The sequence below is a fragment of the Ambystoma mexicanum genome, chromosome 12, assembly GCF_040938575.1.
Source record: "Ambystoma mexicanum isolate Mex_15411 chromosome 12, UKY_AmexF1_1, whole genome shotgun sequence".
Lineage (NCBI taxonomy): Eukaryota > Metazoa > Chordata > Amphibia > Caudata > Ambystomatidae > Ambystoma > Ambystoma mexicanum.
Genome location: NC_090936.1, coordinates 662,739,780 through 662,761,175, shown reverse-complemented (window position 1 = coordinate 662,761,175; position 21,396 = coordinate 662,739,780). Strand labels below are relative to the sequence as shown.

Below are 21,396 nucleotides of genomic sequence, written 5' to 3'. Positions count from 1 at the left end.
AGTTCTTGCAATCTGTTTACTTGTGGAACTAATACCAAAGGTTCCCACAAAACAAAGGTCTCTCTGCTTCCTTTTAAGTTGAGATAATCTCCTGGTCATATACTCCAGACAATCTTTTTCTTTATACCGTCTTCTGGGAAAACTCTGGGATCTGTACCGGTTGGCAGTTGGAAAAAAACCAAAGCTCACTCCTATATCTGTCACCTTCTCAGCCTCAGGCAGGCCTCTGACTTGGTCAGCCCTGTTTGTTGTGTCTTTTCATTCAGCTCCTCGTGTGGTAAGTGGTTTATCAACCCCAGGTGGGTTACGGGCCTGCCTAAACCAGCTTGATAACTTGTTTCTCTCTACTCTCCCTGAATTACTTGTATAGTCAGTGTTGTGTATGCCACGGGCCTGTTCAGCCCTCATTGGACGTTTGTTTTGCTCAACCCCTCCTGGCTTATTCTTAGGACAAGCCCTGCGTAGGCTATGGGCCTGCTCAGCCCTGCTTGGCAATTTAATTTTTTCAGATCCTCCAGGTGCATTCTTATGTACAGCCCTGTGTGTGCTACGAGCTTGCTCAGCCCTGCTTGTTAAACTTGCTGTGTTCAAGCGCTCCTGGGATATTCTTATTTATTTATTTATTGCATTTATTTTAGTGCACAAAACCCTCAGGCATCTACACGCTAGATACAGAAAGTGCATGGTGCTTGTTATCATGTAGGTTACATTGCATAGAATCGGCATGTGAGGCAGTGCAGTGCTGCCAGGTCAAATCAGGTGGGTTACATTACATAGACTAGGCCGGAAGGCAGCGCAAGGCTGCCAGTTCATATCAGAGCAATAAGCGGAGGGTCGAAAGCTGTAGGTTTCAGAAAGTTATATGTTTAACACAAGGCTGAGGAGTCAAGATCAGGTGCAACGTGTCAGAGTAGGTAGGTCACAGCCGTGCCACAAGTTATAGGGGGCTACATCTGGTGTACATATACGCAACAGACAAATTAAAGTAGGTACATGGTCTGGCAAAGCCGTGCCTCCTGGTACGGCTGGCTACATCAGGTATACATACACGCAATAGACAAATGAAAGTAGATGCAGTGTCTGATAAAGCTGGTCCTCATGTTATGGGGGGCTACATCAGGTAAGCTTTAGGTGTGGCAGATGGGTTATGGGCACAGGACAAAACAGGTGCATCACAAGACTGATAGGTCCTGTTAGGTTGTGGAAGTGCAACGTGATGCTGCAGGATCAAAGTCAGTGGGTTACAGGAGTGATAAGGTTTCAGGAGCAGCGTGAGGCTGGAGTGTCATAGTGGGTGGGATTCAGATGAGAGTCAGGTGCAGCGTGAAGCTAGGTAATCGTGAACTGGCTAGAGTAAGGCAATGCTTGCCTGCCTGACAATGTTTTGAAGTGTTGGAGATTTGCCTAAGGGACAAGTGAGGAGCAGTAGAGGATGTAGTGGCAAGTTGGGATTCAAGACGATTAGGGGCGGGAGGATCAAGAGGGGTTGATCCTCTTACCTTCCGTTGTTGAAACTATGCTGCAACAGGTGAGGTGGACGGTAACTCAGGATCGGCTGTGCGGAAATATAGGAGTCGCAAGCAGAGCTTCAATAGAGGGGAGAGAGACGTATCCTGGAGCCGGCGAGCACGGTTGTGCACGGGCACGGTCATTCAGCCCTGTGTAGTCTATGGGCCTGTTCAGCCCTGTTCGGTAGTTTTCTTTGCTCATCACCTCCTACGGTATTCTTATGTTCAGCCCTGTGTGGTCTACGGGCCAGTTCAGCCCTGTCTGGTAGTTTGCTTTCCTGAACGCCTCCTGGGGTATTCTTAAATTCAGCCCTGTGTGGGATACAGGCCTGCTCAGTCCTGCTAATTAACTTACTTTGTTCAACCTGTCCTGGGGTATTCTTATGTTCAGCAGTGCCGCCCCCTTCTGAGGTATACAGATTTGTAACCCTGTATGAGATTTGCTGGGACCTCCCCGCCCTCCACCAGCTCTGGTACAACGTCACGTACCTCTCATTTAGCTTTGGTGTGACTCTGGGGATTTGGTGTCTCTGGTCAGCGCAGCTGTGCAGTTTGGACCTGGCTGCACTCTCCGTGGTTGTGTCTCATGGGTGACTCCTTTTCTGGCCAGACGGGCCATGGACGTCTCTTTGGGAGGACATCAAGATGCACTCTTGGCAGCACCTCGGTCCATCGACTGCGGTGGTACCAGGCGCTCTGGGTTCGCCACCTGTACTCAAGTGTCAGCATTGCATGGGCCTTCTCGAGTCTCCACCCACCATATTAACAATTTGGTTCTTCCTTTTCCTGTGAGGGAGGAGCTTCCTCCTCTGCGAGGCTGCGCTTGCCGGCCCTTCTCACGCTGCAGCTGCTTCTCTCCATTGTTGCTGTTATCCAGTGGTATTTAAGTCCCTCCCATGAAGGCAAGGGACAACACCATTGGTCCCGATCTTCATCAGAAAGCACTAACAAGTACAGGTCAGAAACCCACGCCATCCACATTAAAGGGACCCTGTATATTGTTCAACCCCCATGTAACTGATAACTATTGAGGACGTAGGTGTAACGGGAGGTGGGATTTGGGCATTCCTTGTCCCCAGAGGGGGTCACCCCAGTGGGATCCCTCTTGCCCTGTCCTCTAGTGAGGCTATTGCATAGTGGGCTCACCTCCCTAGACCGACCCAAAGTTGGTGTCTGCCCATTATGGAGAAGGGAGGACTTCCTTGGATTCGTTGCACTATCTACTCACTTGACAGTCGTTTTGCCAAGGACTGCATATCTGAGACAATCATACATATGCTACTGTAAGAGTAATGAACATTCAATCATCTGCACGGTAGAAACTATGAATATTTTTTCCTAATAATGTACTCATGATTGACCTCAGAAGGATAAAGGGCTGGACCATCTCTTCCAAGATTCCAACCTGGGTCTGAAGGTTGCACTTGAAATTCTCAAATGATCACTGAGCCAAGATACGGGCTCTTCAAAGCAGGAATCAAGTAAGGGAGATTCACTGTGCTCTGATTTTGTCATGCTTTTTATTTTCGACTGGATACATGGATAGCATATAAAGACAAAGTCATTTACATCTAATACATTGAGATAGATTGTTTTTGTTTTTGAAACCAGAAAACACCTGAAGATTTTAAATGTCACCAGACCCAGCTTACACAGTAGCCCAGGCATTTACAAAATGGCCGATTGTAGCCAATCATGGGCCGTTTTGCTCAAGGTTTAAGGTGTTCCACGTTTCTTCTTCGGATTGCACATCCCCTGTTTAAACTTCACAGCTAGTTTCGCATGATTCTGAGGCAGGGCAATATGGAATTGCGTTTGTGGACACAGAGGGCACCCACAGCGGCTAAAGAGGGCAAGCGTGGGGTACCGGTGCTGCCATCTCTGAAATGTTCCTCAGACATCTTACTCACTTGTGTAAAGGTTTTAAATTCAAGAGCACAACTCAGTCAACACCCCGCTTATTTCAGAGAGGCAGCCCCTCTCTCTGTTTCTCACGTCTGTCGTGTAAATAGCTGTTAATGGATGAGCCGGTACATTCTGAGGCTCCAGGTAAATCCCTTACGGAGAACCGATGACAACTTATGCCAGTGCGAATTCATGACAGTCCCTCCCGACCCTTTCAAGGACAGGCCTTAAAATCTAGAAGAAGAAAGCATGGCTGTTATGCCGTGGTTCCAAAATGTGAGTGTAACACACAGCTTTGTTAGGAAATCCCCATGAGACCCCAGCCTAGCAATGGGCCATGGAGACTACAAACTCAAGATTGCACTGCTATTGGAAACACCATCCTATCCTCCACCCAAAACCCCTTTCTGCGTCTGCCAACATACCGCTTTTCACCATCCTGCAGCTGCTGCCCTTCCCTTTTTAGGCAAAGGGGCTGCACATTTTAAGGAATCGACACTCCAACCTTATTATTTTCTGGTCCTCGTTTTCCGTCTGAAGAATCCGCTACAGGTTGGAGGCATCACTCTGATTCCAAGGTCCTGGGGCTTATCAAAACCTAGTGAGTTGTGGCCATTGCACGGTGGGAGGGAAGTTTTCATTCTGGACTGGTGGGAGATAGCAGGGTAGATCTCTGGGAGAATCTAGCAGGGATTGTGTCCTCTGCCGTGCCCAATGTCTGATGAATGCTTGACATACATCTTCCCTCTCCTCGAGAGACATGACCTTGACAGACAAAAGTCCCAGCAGGCCACTGAGCACAGCACCTGAGGTCTGACTTCACACATGAGGGCAGGAGACCCCTACCAACATGAGAACTGTGAGTTAAATTGGTAATACTAAGCAAAGGGGCAAAGTGTTCTAGTTGGATTTTAATCAAAGCATTAGTTAAATAATCCTTTTAATATACAAACAATGAATGTATTTTTAGGAGCCTCAGAGTGAGGTTTGAGGCTTTTCTCAGCCTACCAAACAACATACTAAGGAGGAATTGTGTGACTCCATTTTAGGAAGCCCTTCCTGTGAACCAAAGTTTCTGGTATTCCATAGCTTTAAGCAGGTAGCTCATGGTAATGTCTGGACTTTCCACACTGCCCCTTGCCCCCTCATCAGTAAACGGTACCTTTGTTCCCCATGACACACAATCTATCATTTTGAGACAGAGAGAAAGAGAGCAAGAGCAAGAGGGGGATTTGACAGGTAGCATTGTGAACTAGAGAAATGGCACCTGTCTGAATATGGCATGGGGTAGAAGTCCAGGTTGCTCTACCTTGTAAGGCCTACTACGCACTTCGCCTGACTGACTCATCACTAAGATCTCCTGGCACCTTAAACTAACACACACAAGCCCCCCACAGCACCTCAACACTTATCCGAACCACAACAAACTCACCTCATTAGCACAATCTCACATTTCCACATCAGCACTCACCAGACGCAAAGCATCCCAGTCCCTCACATCCTGTGTTATTGAGATAACCTACTCCCAGGTTTCTGCGCCAAACCCAAAGAAAGCAGATTGACACATATACACCATGTACTTCTGACATGCACCCATCAACACCACCGGTTTTACCTCTGACACTCCCACGGTCCCACTAATGTCCCCACACCTATGCTTTTCTCTTACAGAGCCACGAGCGGCCAGGTCACCAATAGAGGCAGAAGGGCACTGTAGAACATCACTTACCTTGCATTACATGATTATATGGGCTTACAATCACACAAGAAAATATCAGATGATATTTGTAAAGAAAAATATAATCGTTTATCTATAAAAGTTAACTTAGAACTGACAAAAGAATCACATCATTTAGGACACATTTGAGGAAAAGTGGCATGTGATTTATGTAGTGTAAAAATGTGCTAAGTGTCATTTATTTTGAATTAAATGACACTTCTGCCTACAAATTGTTCTGAATTTTGTTTCTATTTTATTGACATTTATATAGTGCTTTTGCCAAAGTGGTGAACAATGCATTAGAAACAACGATACAAATTAATGGTAAAATGTTCAGTGCAATGATTGGCAGAAAAGTAAATGGAGATTAGGTGTCGGGAATAAGAGAGAGTGAGTTTTAAGGTGTGTACAAAAGAAATGAAGTGAGGCTGAGGATAGAATGGAAAGGGGAAATGAGTTCCAGTGTATGGGGGGCGAGAGGGGCAAAGGAATGAATGTGGGAAGAGGTGCAGGGCAGTTTAGGAACAGGGAGAAGATTGAAAATGAAGAGTTGTGGCGGGTAATAAAAGGAAAGAAGAGAGAAAAGCTAAGAAGTAGCAAGACCATGTAAGCACTGAAAGACGGTACAATGAAAGTGGAAAAGAAGGCAAGCATTACAAGCTAAGAAAGAGATAGACAGGAGAGAAGAAGAAATAGATAAACAGTCAGGTAAGAGAAGGAGTAAACAGATAGCAGAGTTACAGATGGAATGAAGAGGGGTAAGATGAGAAGAGGGAAGGCCAAGCAAGATTGCAGAGCAATAGTCAAGATGATAGAAAATAAGTTCAGAGATGAGAGTTTAGTAGCTAGAAGGTGAGAAAAAGATGGCGCAGCACAGGTTAAAGAAGTGGAAGCGACAGATCTGAGCCGTGTTTGTGATATGAAGGGGAAAAGTAAGAAAAGAGTAAAAAAATAAAGCCTGGATTACAAGCAAATGAGAAAAAAAGAAAGAAGAGAAAAGGGAAAAAAGAAGACCAGTAGGAATGCGAGAGAGTGAAGAAGAGGAAAAGATAGAACTTCTGTCTAAGAAGGATTAAGAGGAAGGAAGTGAGTTAATGCAGGGTATTAGGAAAGGAAGAGAATGAGAAGAAGATCTGGGAGTCATCAGAGCAAAAGTGGCAGGAAAGATAGAAAGATTGAATTAAGGAGGAGTGAAGGACAGTGTAAAAGGGGAGAAAAGTAGAGGTCAGAGGTCAGAACCATGGGGGACATTGAAGAGTAGACTGCGTAAATAAGAAAGCTGGCCAGCCCAAGAGACTATTTAAGAAAGGCCAGAAAGATGAGTGAAACCATTGCAGGAGAGAATCTGATATAGCAGGAGAAGAAAGAGAAGACAGAAGGGTGGGGTGGTCGAGCCTGCCAAACGCGGCCAAGAGATCAAGAAGAATGAGTATAGATGATAGCTTGTTGTGATGTGCAGAGAGAGGAGAGTTGGAGATGTGTAAGAGAGCAATTTCAGTAGACAGTGCTGTGCGGAAACCAGATTGGAAAGGGGGAAGAAGAAAACATAGATTGAGGAACGAAGACATTTTAGCATAGACAACTCTTTTGAAGAGTTTGGAAAGAAAAAATTAGGGAAATATGTCAGAGGGAACAAAGGGTTTAGCAAAGGTTTTTCGAGTATAGGAACAATGATAGCATGTTTAAATAAGGACGGAAAGGATGAAGTAGAAAGAGAATGGTTAAGAAGACAGGTAAGATATGGCACGATATGTTGATAGCTAGACAGAGGAGGTGGGAAAAGGGTCAAGAGGAGACACAGATGCGAAGGCACATGTTAAGAAGGTGGCAGTTTCAAGTCAGTGAGGAGATTAAAGGAAGACAGTACAGGGGGTGGAGATTTGAGGGGTGACAAGGCGTTGGGGAGGTAGGCAAGGAGGAAGGAGGAAGAGAAGAGCAGAAGGATGAGACTTTAAAAATGAACTAGCCTGCAAAATCAGTAGAGAAAAGAGAGGGAGTGAGAGACGGGTCATGGGCGGTTGAGAGAGAATGCTGCTAAGTAGTTGTAATAGCTGGTGAGCATGGGCAGAGAGAGAAAGGGTAAGGGCAAAGAAATTGAGATTTTGGCACTAAGTAGTAGAGAGTCATAAAAAGAGTGAAGAAAAAAATGACAGGGGAAGGTGGAGGGTGAGAAGGAGAGAAGAGGGAAAGAAAGCAGAGAGTGAACAGATCAGTAGATGGGAGAAGCAGAGACAGGAGAGTCAGATAGAAAAAAGGAGAAGAAAAGCTCAAGCGAGGATTGGGAGATGGGGGAAGTGGAAAGTGATGCAAAAGACAGGAGTCAACGAGGGATAAGAAGGATGAGGAAGAATAAGTAAATGTAGGATGAAGATTAAAATCTCAAAGCGAAAATATGCAAAGGGGACTAGAAGAAGAGAGTCAAGGCCATCAGGAAACGAGTGAAAGAGGGCCAGGAGGTCAGCAGAGGATGAGAAAGGAGGAAGGGAAAGGACGAGATTAAGTAGAAAAATGATATTCAAAGGAAGGAAGGACAAGGAGAATAGCAAGAGCGGGGGAGTCCAAGAAGTGTGAAAGAGAATACCAACTTCACCACCTTTGCCAGTGAAGAGGGGGTTAGGAGTGAGATTTGTCACAGTAGAGGAAACCAAGGCCAGAGTGGTAGTACTGAAGGGGGTCATCTATGTTTCAGTGAGAAAAGGAAAGGAATGTTATATATAAGAAAATGGTTGAGAATAGAGTGAGGCTTTTTACAGACAGAGCAGGCCTCCCAAGGCCCTGTGGAGACGAGAGATAAGGGGGAGGTACAGGAGCGTGGGGGGAAAGATGAAGACGCTCCAGGTGAGTGATGCGCGGGAATGAAAAAAGGCCACAGCGATGAAAATAAAGAGACGGCGGGGAGTGAAGGTGAAGGTGCGAGTGGGGGCCAAGGGATCACATGACGCGGTTGAGTCAGCAATACGCGGGAGGTTGGGGGACACAGGAGAAAAGAAAAGGACTAGGAGAGTAGGAGAGTAGGGTGATGCAAAGTTCCAGGCGCAAACAGAATCCCTTAGATAACCCGCAGAAGGGTGAAAGATGATTTAGAATTCCTGTCATAACTGCGTCACAGCGGCAGTCTTTATAAATAATAGCCAGCGGCGAAGGTGGTCCCTTAATGATTATTTTAGAAGTTTTAGGACCAAAGAGATCCTCTCTGGAAGGCACATCTCTTTTCATTGTGGTACATTCCCGCGGACACCGGACTGTCCAACCCTGCTTACCACTTGGTGTATTTGCAGGAGGAGCCAAGCAAAGGCATGGCTGGCCAGGCCCCTCCAGCCCGCCACCGCCCCAGTGGCTACACCCCTGAGTCCCTATACAATTCAGAAATGGATGTCAAATTCAGGCTGACCACAAATGATGCTGTTGCCTTCTGATAATTCCATACTGCTGATTGGTTAAGATAAGATAGACCCACTAGGATATTTTGTAGACGATTATTAACCACTGCTTTTAAAGTGTGCCTGTTTTTATTTCTATCCTAGGAATTAATAGCATTTGGACTGGCAAATATATTTTCTGGCTCCTTCAGAGGTTTTGCAGCAGGCACGTCCCTTTCAAGGTCAGCTGTACAGGAAAGCACGGGAGGGAAAACACAGGTAGGTAACCAGAATGTATATCCTTGTACCACTGTATAATAACTTCAGTAGAGTGAGGTCCCACAACTTGCATGCAAACCTCTAGCCATGAAATACTAATTCAAAATGGCGGATCGTGCACTATCTACACTTGGAGACAGTACCGTTGATAGTCAGGAGAGAATGAAACACTACTCTTCGTTCTTCAGGAGTACAGCTCATGAAGAGAATAGGTTTAGCTTTTCAGGCTATTCTGCTCCTGTGTGATCCTACACTGAAGGAAATGGCATTTAGTGATAATGACATTGGAAATCCTATGCAAGGATTTGATTCAAAGTACATTTGTGGGGTTAGCAGTTTCCTAGTATTACCTTGCCTTAGAACTGGGCCGGAGCACAGCCCAGGGCATATATGCTAATTGACCCCATGTCATGGCACTTTGCATGCTGGGACTCGTAGGTCTCGTTTTCCCATTATCGTATGGTCCTACAAGTAGCCTGCAAGCGAAGTGTTGCTGCCCAAAAAGCCAGGTTGGATACACGTAACCCTCATGAATTAGACCGGTCATCTGAGATGGAGATGGAGCCCCCAACTAGTCCAATAGCCTGTTTTATCACTGTGGTTAATTGTGCATACCTGCAATTGAACATATGTTATATATGCAAAGATATACACTACGAAGACGGTTTAAAACATGCTGTTCACTATTGCAGGTTGCCAGTCTTATTTCAGCGTCGCTAGTGATGATTGTCATATTGGCCCTTGGATTCCTGCTTCAGCCTTTACAGAAGGTATGCTCTTTCTCAGGTTAACAATAACAATACATCATCAGTTTAGTAAGCACCACCTGTTTTCCTGAATGATGAAAGCAACACAGCACACATCTTGCAGACATAAAAACAAGACAGGAATGATACAGTATTCCAATTGGTATCCGCAGAAATTGAATGCAACATTACCTGATGAGAAATTACCAAATTATTTTGATCAAATTTGTTAGAGATATTTGTACATTTGTATTAATGTATAGATGCGGGTCCTAACATGGTAACAGGCAAGCTCAAAATCATGCCTGTGTGGGCTTGATCAGATTGAAGAAATGGGTCCAGAGTTTAACCTGGAAGCAGGGAGAGAGGTCATGTTGTAAATGCTCATATTCTTGCAAACTGTTTGAGGGTGGGAGCAATCACAGTCATAGGAAATAATGTCTGGACAGTGGGGAATACATCCTCTATCCCTACCTAATCTCGTTTGTAGATTCATAGATGTGTCTATCATTTTACGTTCATATGTTTGCCTCTTTCGCTGTCTTCGGACACTTCATTACTGCCAATTATGTCATCTCATGAGATGGAAGGATGCTCCTGAATGGGCGTGGTGTCTTTATTCCTGGGAAGGATGCTCCTGAATGGGTGTGGCGTATTTATTCCTGCGAGCACACTCAATTATGTCATCTCATGAGGTGGAAGGATGCTCCTGAATGGGTGTGGTGTCTTTATTCATGTGAAGGGTGCTCCTGAATGGGCATGGTGTCTTTATTTCTGGGAACACACTCAATTATGTCATCTCATGAGGTGGAAGGATGCTCCTGAAGGGGCGTGGTGTCTTTATTTCAGTTCCATATAATAATGTCCCCGCAAAAATATCGCCATGCAAAAACATCGCCGAAAAATGGCCTTTTTTTTGGGGACATTATTACATGGAACATGCGGGGGACACCCCTGCAACCCCCAAACCTTTGTTTTTTCTTCATGGGGAGCGGGGGACACCCCCGCAACCCCTGCTGCCCCTGTCCCCATATATATGGTCACCCAAATAATATCGCCACAACTTTTTCCCGGCGATATTATTTACGGCGACCATATATATGGGGATAATATTACCGGATACCTTTATTTCTGGAAACACACTCAATTAGGTCATATCATGAGGTAAAAATATGCTCCTGAATAGGTGTGGTGTCTTTATTTCTCAGAGCACACTCAATTATGTCATTTAATGAGGTGGAAGGATGCTCCTGAATGGGTGCGGTATCATTATTCCTGGGAGCACACTCAATTTTGTCATCTCATGAGGTGGAAGGATACTCTTGAATGGGTGTGGTGTCTTTATTCCTGGTAAGGATGCTCCTGAATGGGCGTGGTGTCTATATTTCTGGGCTCACACTCAATTATGTCATCTCATGAGGTGGAAGGATGCTCCTAAATGGGCGTGTTGTCATTATTCCTGGGAGCACACCCAATATTGTCTTCTCTTTAGGTGGAAGAATGCTCTGGAATGGTCGTGGTGTCTTTATTTATGGGAACATACTCAATTATGTCATCTCATGAGGTGGAAGGATGCTCCTGAATGGGCGTGGTGTCTTTATTCCTGGGAGCACACTCGATTATGTCATCTCATTGATGGATCAAAAACCGGGTTTAAGAGGGGGCGCCGAATGAAGACCTAGCTTCACGTCGCTCCGCCAGGGCCGCCTAAATCCTCCATAATCCTGCCGTTTCCACGAACCTTTTGCCGACCAACACCTCGGATCACGGTAGGGGAATGCACTGGCACCCCCTCCGAAAAATCCAGAGAAAAATCGGACCTGCCTGAGCCTCCCGCACCGTGTGAGAGCCCGGCCGGGGCCGCAGGGCCGGGGCCGCAGGCCCGCGAGGCAAGCCGCACGAGCGAGCCGGCGGGAACACCAGCCGCGACCAATGCAGCTCCGCCAGGGACACATCGGGCACTTTGAAGATCGCTGCGGGTCCACCCCCCGGGGCCGCGGGACTGCTGCTGTGGGACCGGAATCATCGCCCGGCGGGGCGAGAGGTGAGAACCTTCCCCCCCCCCCCCCCCTGGGCCTCCGCTGCTGCTGTCGCCACCGGACCGGTGCCGAGGGACGCCCGCCGGGCCTGGAGCTGCCTCCTCCCCCCCCCCCTCCGGTACGACGACCGTGCAGGCTCTCCCTCCCCGGCCCCCGCTGAGCACGGGCCGCCCGGGTCGAGGGGGAACATCGAGTGCGGGGGGGGCACGCGCGGCAGCTTGGGGGGGGGAGGTGAGACCTTGGAGGCGTCAAACTAACGGCGGACCGAAGCGGACCTGCCAGGTGGCTGCTCCAAACTGAGCCCCCCCTACCAACGGTCGGACGACCCAAAAGCACCCGCTACGCATTGGGAAGAAACGAAGGAGTACCCCCCCCCCCAGGCCTGACCTGCCAGCCCGGCACACAAGTCCAACACCACCCTCTGCCTGCATAATCTCCCCCCCCCCCGGACCACACGACAAACAGGCCCAGGCTGGGCCATACAGGACATAGCACCGGATTGGGCAGGCCAGGGCCCAACGGGGGCCCAAGCAGCGCGGCGCAAACAGCAATAAGGCAACCCAGGAAGGAACCTCAACCCAAGGAGACACACCCGCACCCAGAACCGCCCCACAGAGTCAGGATGGGGAAGGATCAGCCCCGTCGGGGAGCGACCCAAAACAAAATATACAAATACACGATGAGCACCCCGGCGGCTCTCCCGGACCCAATTAGCGGGGTGGACAATGAGGCTATGAAGGGGGGTGCGACCCAAACGCTGTCTCTCACTGACATCATGGCAGCAATCAACGACTCCAGAACCTCGGTGGAGACCAAAATAGACGGGCTGGCCTCCGAGGTGTCCTTTGTGAGGCAAGACTTAAGGAACCTCACTACCAGGGTTGGGGAAGCAGAACAACGAATATCAGACACCGAGGACACGGTTAAAAGCCTGGGAAGCCGCCTTGAGCAAATGGAACGGAAAATCACCACACTGGAAAACAGAGCCGAAGATAGTGAGGGTAGGTCCCGTCGGAACAACCTCCGCATACTCGGCCTTCCCGAGAAAGAGGAAGGGCCCTCTATGGAGCTCTTTCTGGAACACTGGCTAGCTGACCTGATGGCTCCCAAGCAGCTCTCTAAATTCTTCTCAATAGAAAGAGCACACAGAGTTCCGACGGGCAGACCAGTTCCGGGGGCCCCCCCACGAACGGTGATCGCAAAACTCATGAACTACAGGGACCGAGACACACTACTGCACATGGCAAGGGCGACCGGCCCCATCACCTACAATGGTCACCGAATCGGGCTCTTCCCCGACTACACGAGGGAGGTTCAGAAGTCGCGACAGTCCTACGACTCCATCAAAAAGAAACTGTCACCCCTGGGCATCAAATATGCACTCTTCTTTCCGGCAACATTCAAAGTATACCACAACGGCAAGGTCCAAGTGTTCTACACTCCCCGCGAGGCCTGGGACTGGTTGGAAACACAGGTCCTCTCTACTCCACGCCCGAATAGACCGGATGGAAACACACCCCGCAGGAACGATGGAGACAACAACCGCCCTACTGGACAGGTCACCCCACCACGCGAGGAAGCGGGAGAACCCGGCCCCCCGACAGACACGGGACACACCTGAATATGGGCAGCTGCTGAGGGCCAGGAATAAGGAAACAGCAAGAGACCCTTCCGACTGGCGGCCCTGGCCGGCCACCACCTCTTCGCCCCCGGAGGGGGACTCTTCACTGCTAGCTTTACTTTAAGTTCAGTGGTTATCTTGGACCACACGAGTTGCGGGGTAGGGTCCTTCTGACCCCCCCCCCGCCTCTGAGTTGGGGCTTTCGCCTCGTTAGTTGTTTTAAATGGTTAGGGGAACAGGTGCTTCAGGTTGGGGGGAAGTGCGGGGTGGGGGGAGTTTGGGGTTTTTGGAGAAGGAAGGGATTGGTCTCATGTCACAACCACCAGCAATAGTGGGCTGCAAAACAGAAGTTCACAGAATTCCTTATACGAGATATGAGAGGGACCGACACGTCCCCCCCACTGGCCAACACATATCCACCTGCACGGACGGGACCCACGGTTCACAGGCTGGGGCTATAGAGTTCGCACATGAAGTACACAAAACAGATCACCAAATAAGCACGGCAGAAGGGCTCAGGCGTCCATTACACCTTAGAACGGCAGACAAGAGAAGAAAACGGGAACCACTCCGCATCCTAACATGTGACACCAAACCAAATCCCACGCTGACATAACACAAAAGAAACAGATATCCCTATTGACTTGGAATGTGAACGGCCTGGGGTCGGGCATAAAGCGCAAACTGGTACTCCAATACCTTAACCGCCATTCCCCAGACATTGCATTCATAACAGAAACCCACCTGATCGGTACTAACTGTGGGCTCTTTAGGAAAACAAATTACCCACACACATACCTCGCTGGGTTCTCCAGAGGCTCTAGGGGAGTGATGATCCTCTTGCACAAAAGATTTCCGTTTACCACAAGGAAAGTCAAAGCAGACCCACGGGGCAGGTTTGTGATGGTACTGGGTGAAATGAAGGGGGAGACTTGGGGCCTCGTGGCAGTGTATGCACCTCCCACGCTTACAACGGAACTCCTTACCGAGCTCCAGGACATAATACTAGAAGAACGGGCAGACTCATGGGCGATAGGGGGGGATTTCAATGAGGTCATGGAGACATCTCGGGACAGAACACACGTGGGTAGCAGAGCGGTAGACATCCCGACCAGACTCCACACCTTTGCAGAAGCTATGGGGCTATCTGACACATGGAGAGCAGCCCACCCAATGGACCGGGGCTACTCGTTCTACTCCAACGCACACCGGTCCCTATCCAGACTTGATTATATCCTCACCCCAATGAATATGGGCCATCGCCTATTGTCCGCAGAATTCCTGGCGAGAGGAATCTCTGACCACTCCCCCCTATTGGTAAAACTCAAGGGCCTGTCAACAAAACAAGAACCCACCTGGCGCCTAAACACCTATTACTTAGGGATACCCGAAATACTGGAAGGGCTCGCAAATAAGACATCGGAATATTTCGACCTAAATGTGGAGGCAGTGGACTGCCCAATAACAAGGTGGGAGGCATACAAGACCGTCATACGGGGGGAAGCAATATCCTTGGTGGCAGCTCACCGCAAACAGCATAGCGAGGCAATCTCCGAGGCAGAAGCCCAGGTAACTAGGCGGGAGGAGCAATTCCTCGAAAAGGGAACCCAGGAGGCACACGAGGCCTTGGTAACAGCCCAAACAATCCTGAAAGACAGGGCCTTAGATAATGCCCGAACCGCCCACTGGCTGGCCCGGAGCCATATATACGAGAGAGGAGACAAGGCTACCAAAACACTAGCCTGGCTAGAACGTAGGGAGCGGAGCAAAGGACAAGTACGGGCCATCCAAACCCAGGGCGGGAACTTATTAACCGGGGACACTGAGATCGCGGGGGAATTCGCAGACTACTATAGAGAGCTATACTCCCCACAAATACGAGACCCCACAAGGTACGTCCCAAACTTCCTGGACGAGATCACGATCCCCCGCCTTTCTGAACTTCAGACAGAGCAGCTAGACACTGCCATCACTGAAGAGGAGGTAGGGGAAGCCCTTTCACAACTACAGACGGGGAAGACCCCTGGCCCCAACGGGTTCCCCGTAGAAATCTTGAAAAAACTGAGCGCAACGACAACGAAACACATGCACGACATGTTCCTCCGTAGCAGAGAACTGGGCACCCTCCCCCCAGACCTCTGAAAAACGACAATAGTGGTGATCCCCAAAGCAGGGAAACCCCCGGAGCACTGCGCCTCCTACAGGCCCATTTCCTTGATAAATGGGGAGGCAAAAGCGCTAGCCAGAGTCCTCGCCAATAGACTGCTGGGGGTGATTGGATCTCTAACTCACCCAGACCAATGTGGATTCATGCCAGGCAAGTCCACTCGAATGAATCTCCGCAGGGTTCAGATTGCCCTCGACCGAGCTGGCGAGATCCGGTCTCCACTGGCCCTCCTGGCGGTGGACTTTGAGAAGGCTTTCGATACAGTGGGATGGGATGCCCTGTGGGACATAATGGAACGCATGGGCTTTGGACAACACTTCATGTCATGGGTTAAACTCCTTTACTCCCTCCCCGAGGCCTCTGTAAGAGTCAATGGGAAATCATCCTCCACGTTCCAGCTGAGTAGGGGGACTAGACAGGGATGCCCCTTCTCTCCCCTGTTGTTTATCCTCGCCATTGAACCTTTGGCAATCCGGTTGAGAACTGATGCACGATGGACAGGATTCGCCTGGCCGCGGGGCGGGGAGGAACGGGTCTCGCTGTACGCGGATGACCTTTTGATATATCTGAGCAACCCAATAATCTCCTGCCCGATTGTGACTAGAACCCTGGAGGAATACCAACACTTCATGGGACTACGGGTCAACACACAGAAAACAATCTACTTCCCGGTACAGGGAGGGGAGGAAGCAATCCCAGATCCCTGTCCATACTCCGTTTCAATTCTGGGCTTCACCTACCTAGGCATACGAATCAACAAAACACAGGAGGACTTCCCCAAACTGAACCTACACCCGATAATGGGAAAACTGGAGAACGATGTCGCCCACTGGCACTCCCTCCCACTTTCATTACTCGGGAGGGCGGCACTTTTTAAGATGCTGGCACTCCCGAGATTTCTGTACGTCCTCCAAAATGCCCCGCTCCCCATCCCGACCACAATATTCACAGATATAAACCGGACTCTATGCACACTTCTCTGGGGAGGAAAACAGCCGCGCATTGCCCTGAAAACACTCTATCGCTCTGTGTGGGATGGGGGTATAGGACTGCCCAACATTCGCACATATTATTGGGCGGCACAAGCGGGAGTGGCGAATGAATGGCTACACGGAGACCCGCTGCTGCCACATATCCGTGTGGAGACAGGGGACACTGGCTCGCCATCCCCCCTGCACGTACTATATGACAGCCCAAGGAACCTAAGAACAGCGCCGACCGGGTCCCGTCACATACAGCGAGTTTGGAGGGAGATACACAGATACTTAGGCTGGGCAGACAGACCAACCCTGATCCAACCCCTCTGGCGTAATGCACACCTTCCCGAAATACAAAAAATGGGCCACTTCGAAACCTGGGAGAGAAAAGGGATAACCACACTGGCGGACATAGTCCAGGAGGGGCGAATGGTGGACTTTGAAACCCTACGAACGAGACACGGGCTGTCACCCATGGACCGCTTCAGATACCTCCAGCTCACGCACGCCATTAATACCCAACTCCCGAACCTGGCCGATGTACCCGCCTGCTCTCCCCTGGAAACAAACATACTCCCACACCACATCCCCCACAAGGTAACCTCCACCCTCTATCAGGCAATTAACTCCTTTGGATCCAGGGAACTTGACAATCTCAGGGCTAAATGGGAACAGGACCTGGGCCCACTAGAGGCGGAGGAGTGGGTGGAGGCCCTGATGTCCCCGAGGGAAATAGGGATAGATGCCAAACTCCGGCTGATTCAGCTACGAATCCTGCACAGGTCCTACTACTCCAGAACGCAAATGGCCAGTTGGGGTGGGGATGTAAATGCAGAATGCAGTCGATGTAAAAGGGCGGAGGGCACCTTCTACCATTTGTTATGGGATTGTGGGGTGCTGCAGGAGTTTTGGACTGCGTGTTTACTCCGCCTCTCTAGAATACTTGGCTCCACAATCCCGAGAGACCCTAAGCTTATCCTGCTGGGTATAGGAGGCGAAACTGACCTTAACAAATATGAAAGACTGTTTCTAGGAGTAGCGCTTGGTGCTGGAAAGAGACTCACGGCAGCCACATGGGGCTCGGGGGACAGGATAACCATTGACAGATGGTCCAATGAAATGGACAGATGTGCCTCCCTGGAGAGGCGAATTTATAATGCAAGGGGTGCCCCCCGTAGGTTTCAGAAAATATGGGGAAAATGGGAACTATAAATGCAAAGACCAAAACAAGGGACAGCGGCGACGCCCTACGCAGCTGCCGGGTGGAGGGTGTGGATTTTCGATTTCGAACCCCGGTTCCCCCTCCCACCCCCCCGCGCAGAACCATACAACTGCCAAGGAATATGTTGCCAACTGCTATCTATTGTGATCTCGATGATAGGTCTCCTAATGTCTTTTGTGTACTCATGCTGTAAGCGCTACCTTTCTTTTTCTTCTTCTTGTTCTTTGTTTAACAAACAAATAAAAAAAAGATTTATTAAAAAAAAAAAAAAACGGGTTTAAGGCATCCAACCATGTACTAATGACTCGCCAGCCATGAAGATTCAAAGTCAAATATGTTTATTCAACAAACAGCATTTGATCAAATGGATCTCAGCACCCCACGATGTGTAAGGCGGACACCGTGAGGTGAGAGAGCGCAAACACTTAGTACAACATGCACATATATAGCAAACTTCACAGCATTAAAAGGTATTACCTGGCCCCCTTTGTTCAGACATCATCAGGCTAGGGTTCAAGGGGTTATTGCGTAATTCATTACAATAAGACATTGTACATTCTTGCAGCCAGTGCCAAGACAATTTATTATCTGAGAACATGGTGCATCTGGTCGGAGAAAAACATATGATGTTCCCCATAATGAGGTGGCATTCCTTGCTCTACCAGCTAATATTATCTTACAGTGCTAAGGACAGACAGTTCTGAAGCAGAAATGAATAACAACTCCCATGGAGGAGCACATACAGCCATGTATAATTCTTTCTAGCTGCCTACTATAATGGCCTAACTAGACAGGACGGCTGCTGGGTTTGCTGATTACTCATGTTTCTGTACAGCTTCAAGGTTCTCTCATTGTAAGACAAAACAATTCATGTGGCAGCCTGGCATTCCAGTCTATGTAAACAACTCAAAGTTCAAGCAGCGGTTGGTTACTGTGCTCAAGCTGAAAACCAGAATATATATATGCGATGAACAGAGAGCAGAACAAAAACTCAAAATGGCCTCCTTACACAAAATGGCTTCTCAAGCAATGGCTTCAGGTTTACATGTTGCAATATTGTTTCATGTTGCGAAAGTGATACGAGTGTGCTTAGGCCAATACATAATCAGACGACATAGTTGCAATTATATTTCTACAGCACAAGGTGCAAGGATGCATCTGGAAACACACTCAATTATGTCATCCCATGAGGGGCAAGGATGCTCCTGAATGTGTGTTGTGTATTTATTCCTGGGAAGGATGCTCCTGAACAGGCATGGTGTCTTTATTTCTCAGAACACACTCAATTATGTCACCTCATCAGGTGGAAGGAGAGTCCTGAATGGGTGTGGTGTCTTTATTCCAGGGAAGGATGCTCCTGAATGGGCGTTGTGTGTTTATTCCTGGGAAGGATGCTCCTGAACAGGCATGGTGTCTTTATTTCTCAGAACACACTCAATTATGTCATCTCATCAGGTGGAAGGAGAGTCCTGAATGGGTGTGGTGTCTTTATTCCTGGGAAGGATGCTCCTGAATGGGCGCTGTGTCTTTATTTCTGGGATCAGACACAATTCTGTCATCTCATGAGGTGGAAGGATGCTCCTGAATGGGCGAGGTGTCTTTATTCCTTGGAGCACACTCAATACTGTCATCTCTTGAGGTTGAAGAATGGTCCTGAATGGGCATAGTGTCTTTATTTCTCGTAACACACTCAATTATTTCATCTCATGAGGTGGAAGGATGCTCCTGAATGGGCGCAGTGACTTTATTTCTGGGAACACGCTCAATTACGTCATCTCATGAGGTGGAAAGATGCTCCTGAATGGGCGTGGTGTCTTGTGATTTAAGCTGCAGAAGTTTGTGCTTTTTCTTTGTCTCAGTGCTGGTGGTTTTCCCAAAAAACAAAAGGGCAGTTGGTCATTTGGCACCTGATGTCGGATTCGCCACCTTGGTGGATGTGCAAGTGAAATAGCTCTGTATGCTCAAGTCATCGTTGCTGTGTGGGTATACTTGTGTCTGTTGCTTTGATGTGTGGGTAGATTTCCCAGTTTGTGTTAGCAGGAGTGTGTTCAATGCTCTGTTGGGTTTGTGAGTACAATCATAGACAAAAGGCAACGGGCAGATTATCTAACGTTTGCACAACTGCTAAAAACGGAGCACATGCGTAGATAATACGGCATGGATTAAACAGGCATTGTCACTGTTAGGGAGAATTCTCATAAATGTGCTCATTCCCTCTACCTTAGAGCCCTCCAGCTCTTTTGCTAAACTTTGGGACTTTGAACTTTTGATTTTCAATGTGTTTTCTGTGCTTGTGTTCTTTGATGATGGAGTTTTAGACAACTCCATAGGCATCATCTTTTTATGTGCGTTACACAGCACCTTCAGTGCAGTGACACAGGGATGTCTTTTAGACTTCCCAAGGTCTCTGGTATGAACTACTGTTTCCCAGAAAATGTAAAGTGAAATTGACTTTATTAGTCTCTTCCAAATTCATAGACCCAGAACACACCATCTTACAGTGGAATGCTGGAGGGGTTACATAGTATCCGCTGTGTCTAAACACTCCTTTAGCAGTCAAATGCTACCCTTTTCCATTGAAATGGCTGGTGGTAGTGGATTTAGAACGAACTACCATGATTTTTCCTGACTGCGAACACCGGTAGCTAAAAATCAGGGCAGCCATGTTTTTCAATATGGCGCCCAAGACCCCTCTGTAAAAACAGACTCCGGTCATCCTTTTTCACTGTTTCTTTGTGGAAAGGTCCTTCTAGTGTTTAACTATGCGCGCCAAACCAGGTTTGGTTCATTTGTTCGTGAGCCTTTGGCGGGCTTCAGGACTGAAGTCCGCCCATGGCGTCTGAGTGTCTGGGGTGCACAGGAAGTGAGGGAGTTGTCTCAAACTCCCTGTGCTTAGTCTCCTAGGAGACCAAAATTCACTCTGGCGTGATGGGCTGGCTGACTGTTTTGCAAGGACAGCTAGGCTGGAATGAAAGGGAGAAAGCTGTTTAAAAGGCGAGTCTCCAGGACTGGAAGGCAGAGTCGACCACTGGAATGAAAGGACCGAAGACGTGCTAGAAGAGGACGGCTGCTGCAAACACTGGACCGTTGGTTTGCCCGGTGAAGCCCTGCTGCAACTCCAATTTGCCAGAACTCCATTCGACAGAGAAGCTCCTTCAAGGACGGCTTCTTCCTTTGAGCTGGTGGGGCCAATCAGCTCAGAAAACACCTGGATACCATTCTCAAGGCTGGTTAAGGTTTAACCAGGGAGAGCGACACCAGTTTTGTGTTTTGAAGCAACAGATGCCTGAACTGAAGTGACTCCATCTTGTTTGCTCTGAGGACGATCCCGTGCAGTGCAGGAGTCCCCCGACGTCCTCCCTCTTGTCCCCGCGACTGAGGCTCAGGAACAGTGAGATTTGCAGGAACTGCCAGGAACCAACGTCTTCAGCTACATCTTTGTTCTTCATATTAAGGTACTGTGCCATCCGGTTGAGAGATCCTAATTCTCATGGTGAAAGTTCGTAAAACTTTCCCAACTTGCAGGCCTAATCAGCTTGTGACCCAGTATATCTTGCTTTTTCGTCTAAACTACTTCTGAGAACTTTTACAAAGAGTTCTCCACTTGTTCCAGAACTGTTATCTCCTATCCAAGAACACTAGACTATTGACTTTGGACTGGCCTATTGAATTGAACTGACCCTCCTGGTACACTGAACCTTTGCATTGCCTAACAGAAGTGTTTTCTAATCCTCTGTACAAACCTCTGCTTTTTATTCCCATTGAAAGTGATTGAAGTGCTATTTGGCTTATTTTTCAGGGGAGCACAAACTGTCTCTAGAACTTATAGTTTGTTACTGTAGTGTATTGGTGT

The 21,396-nt window shown here is 48.4% G+C and overlaps 1 protein-coding gene across 1 annotated transcript in view; it reads left to right on the top strand.

Annotated features, from left to right (window-relative positions):
• Positions 1-21,396, top strand: part of LOC138513973 (chloride anion exchanger-like) — a 266,455-nt gene that overhangs the window by 188,365 nt on the left and 56,694 nt on the right. The window contains exons 9-10 of the mRNA XM_069629153.1: positions 8,658-8,771; positions 9,464-9,541. Coding sequence (XP_069485254.1) covers positions 8,658-8,771; positions 9,464-9,541 — 192 coding nt within the window. The remainder of the gene's footprint in view (positions 1-8,657; positions 8,772-9,463; positions 9,542-21,396) is intronic.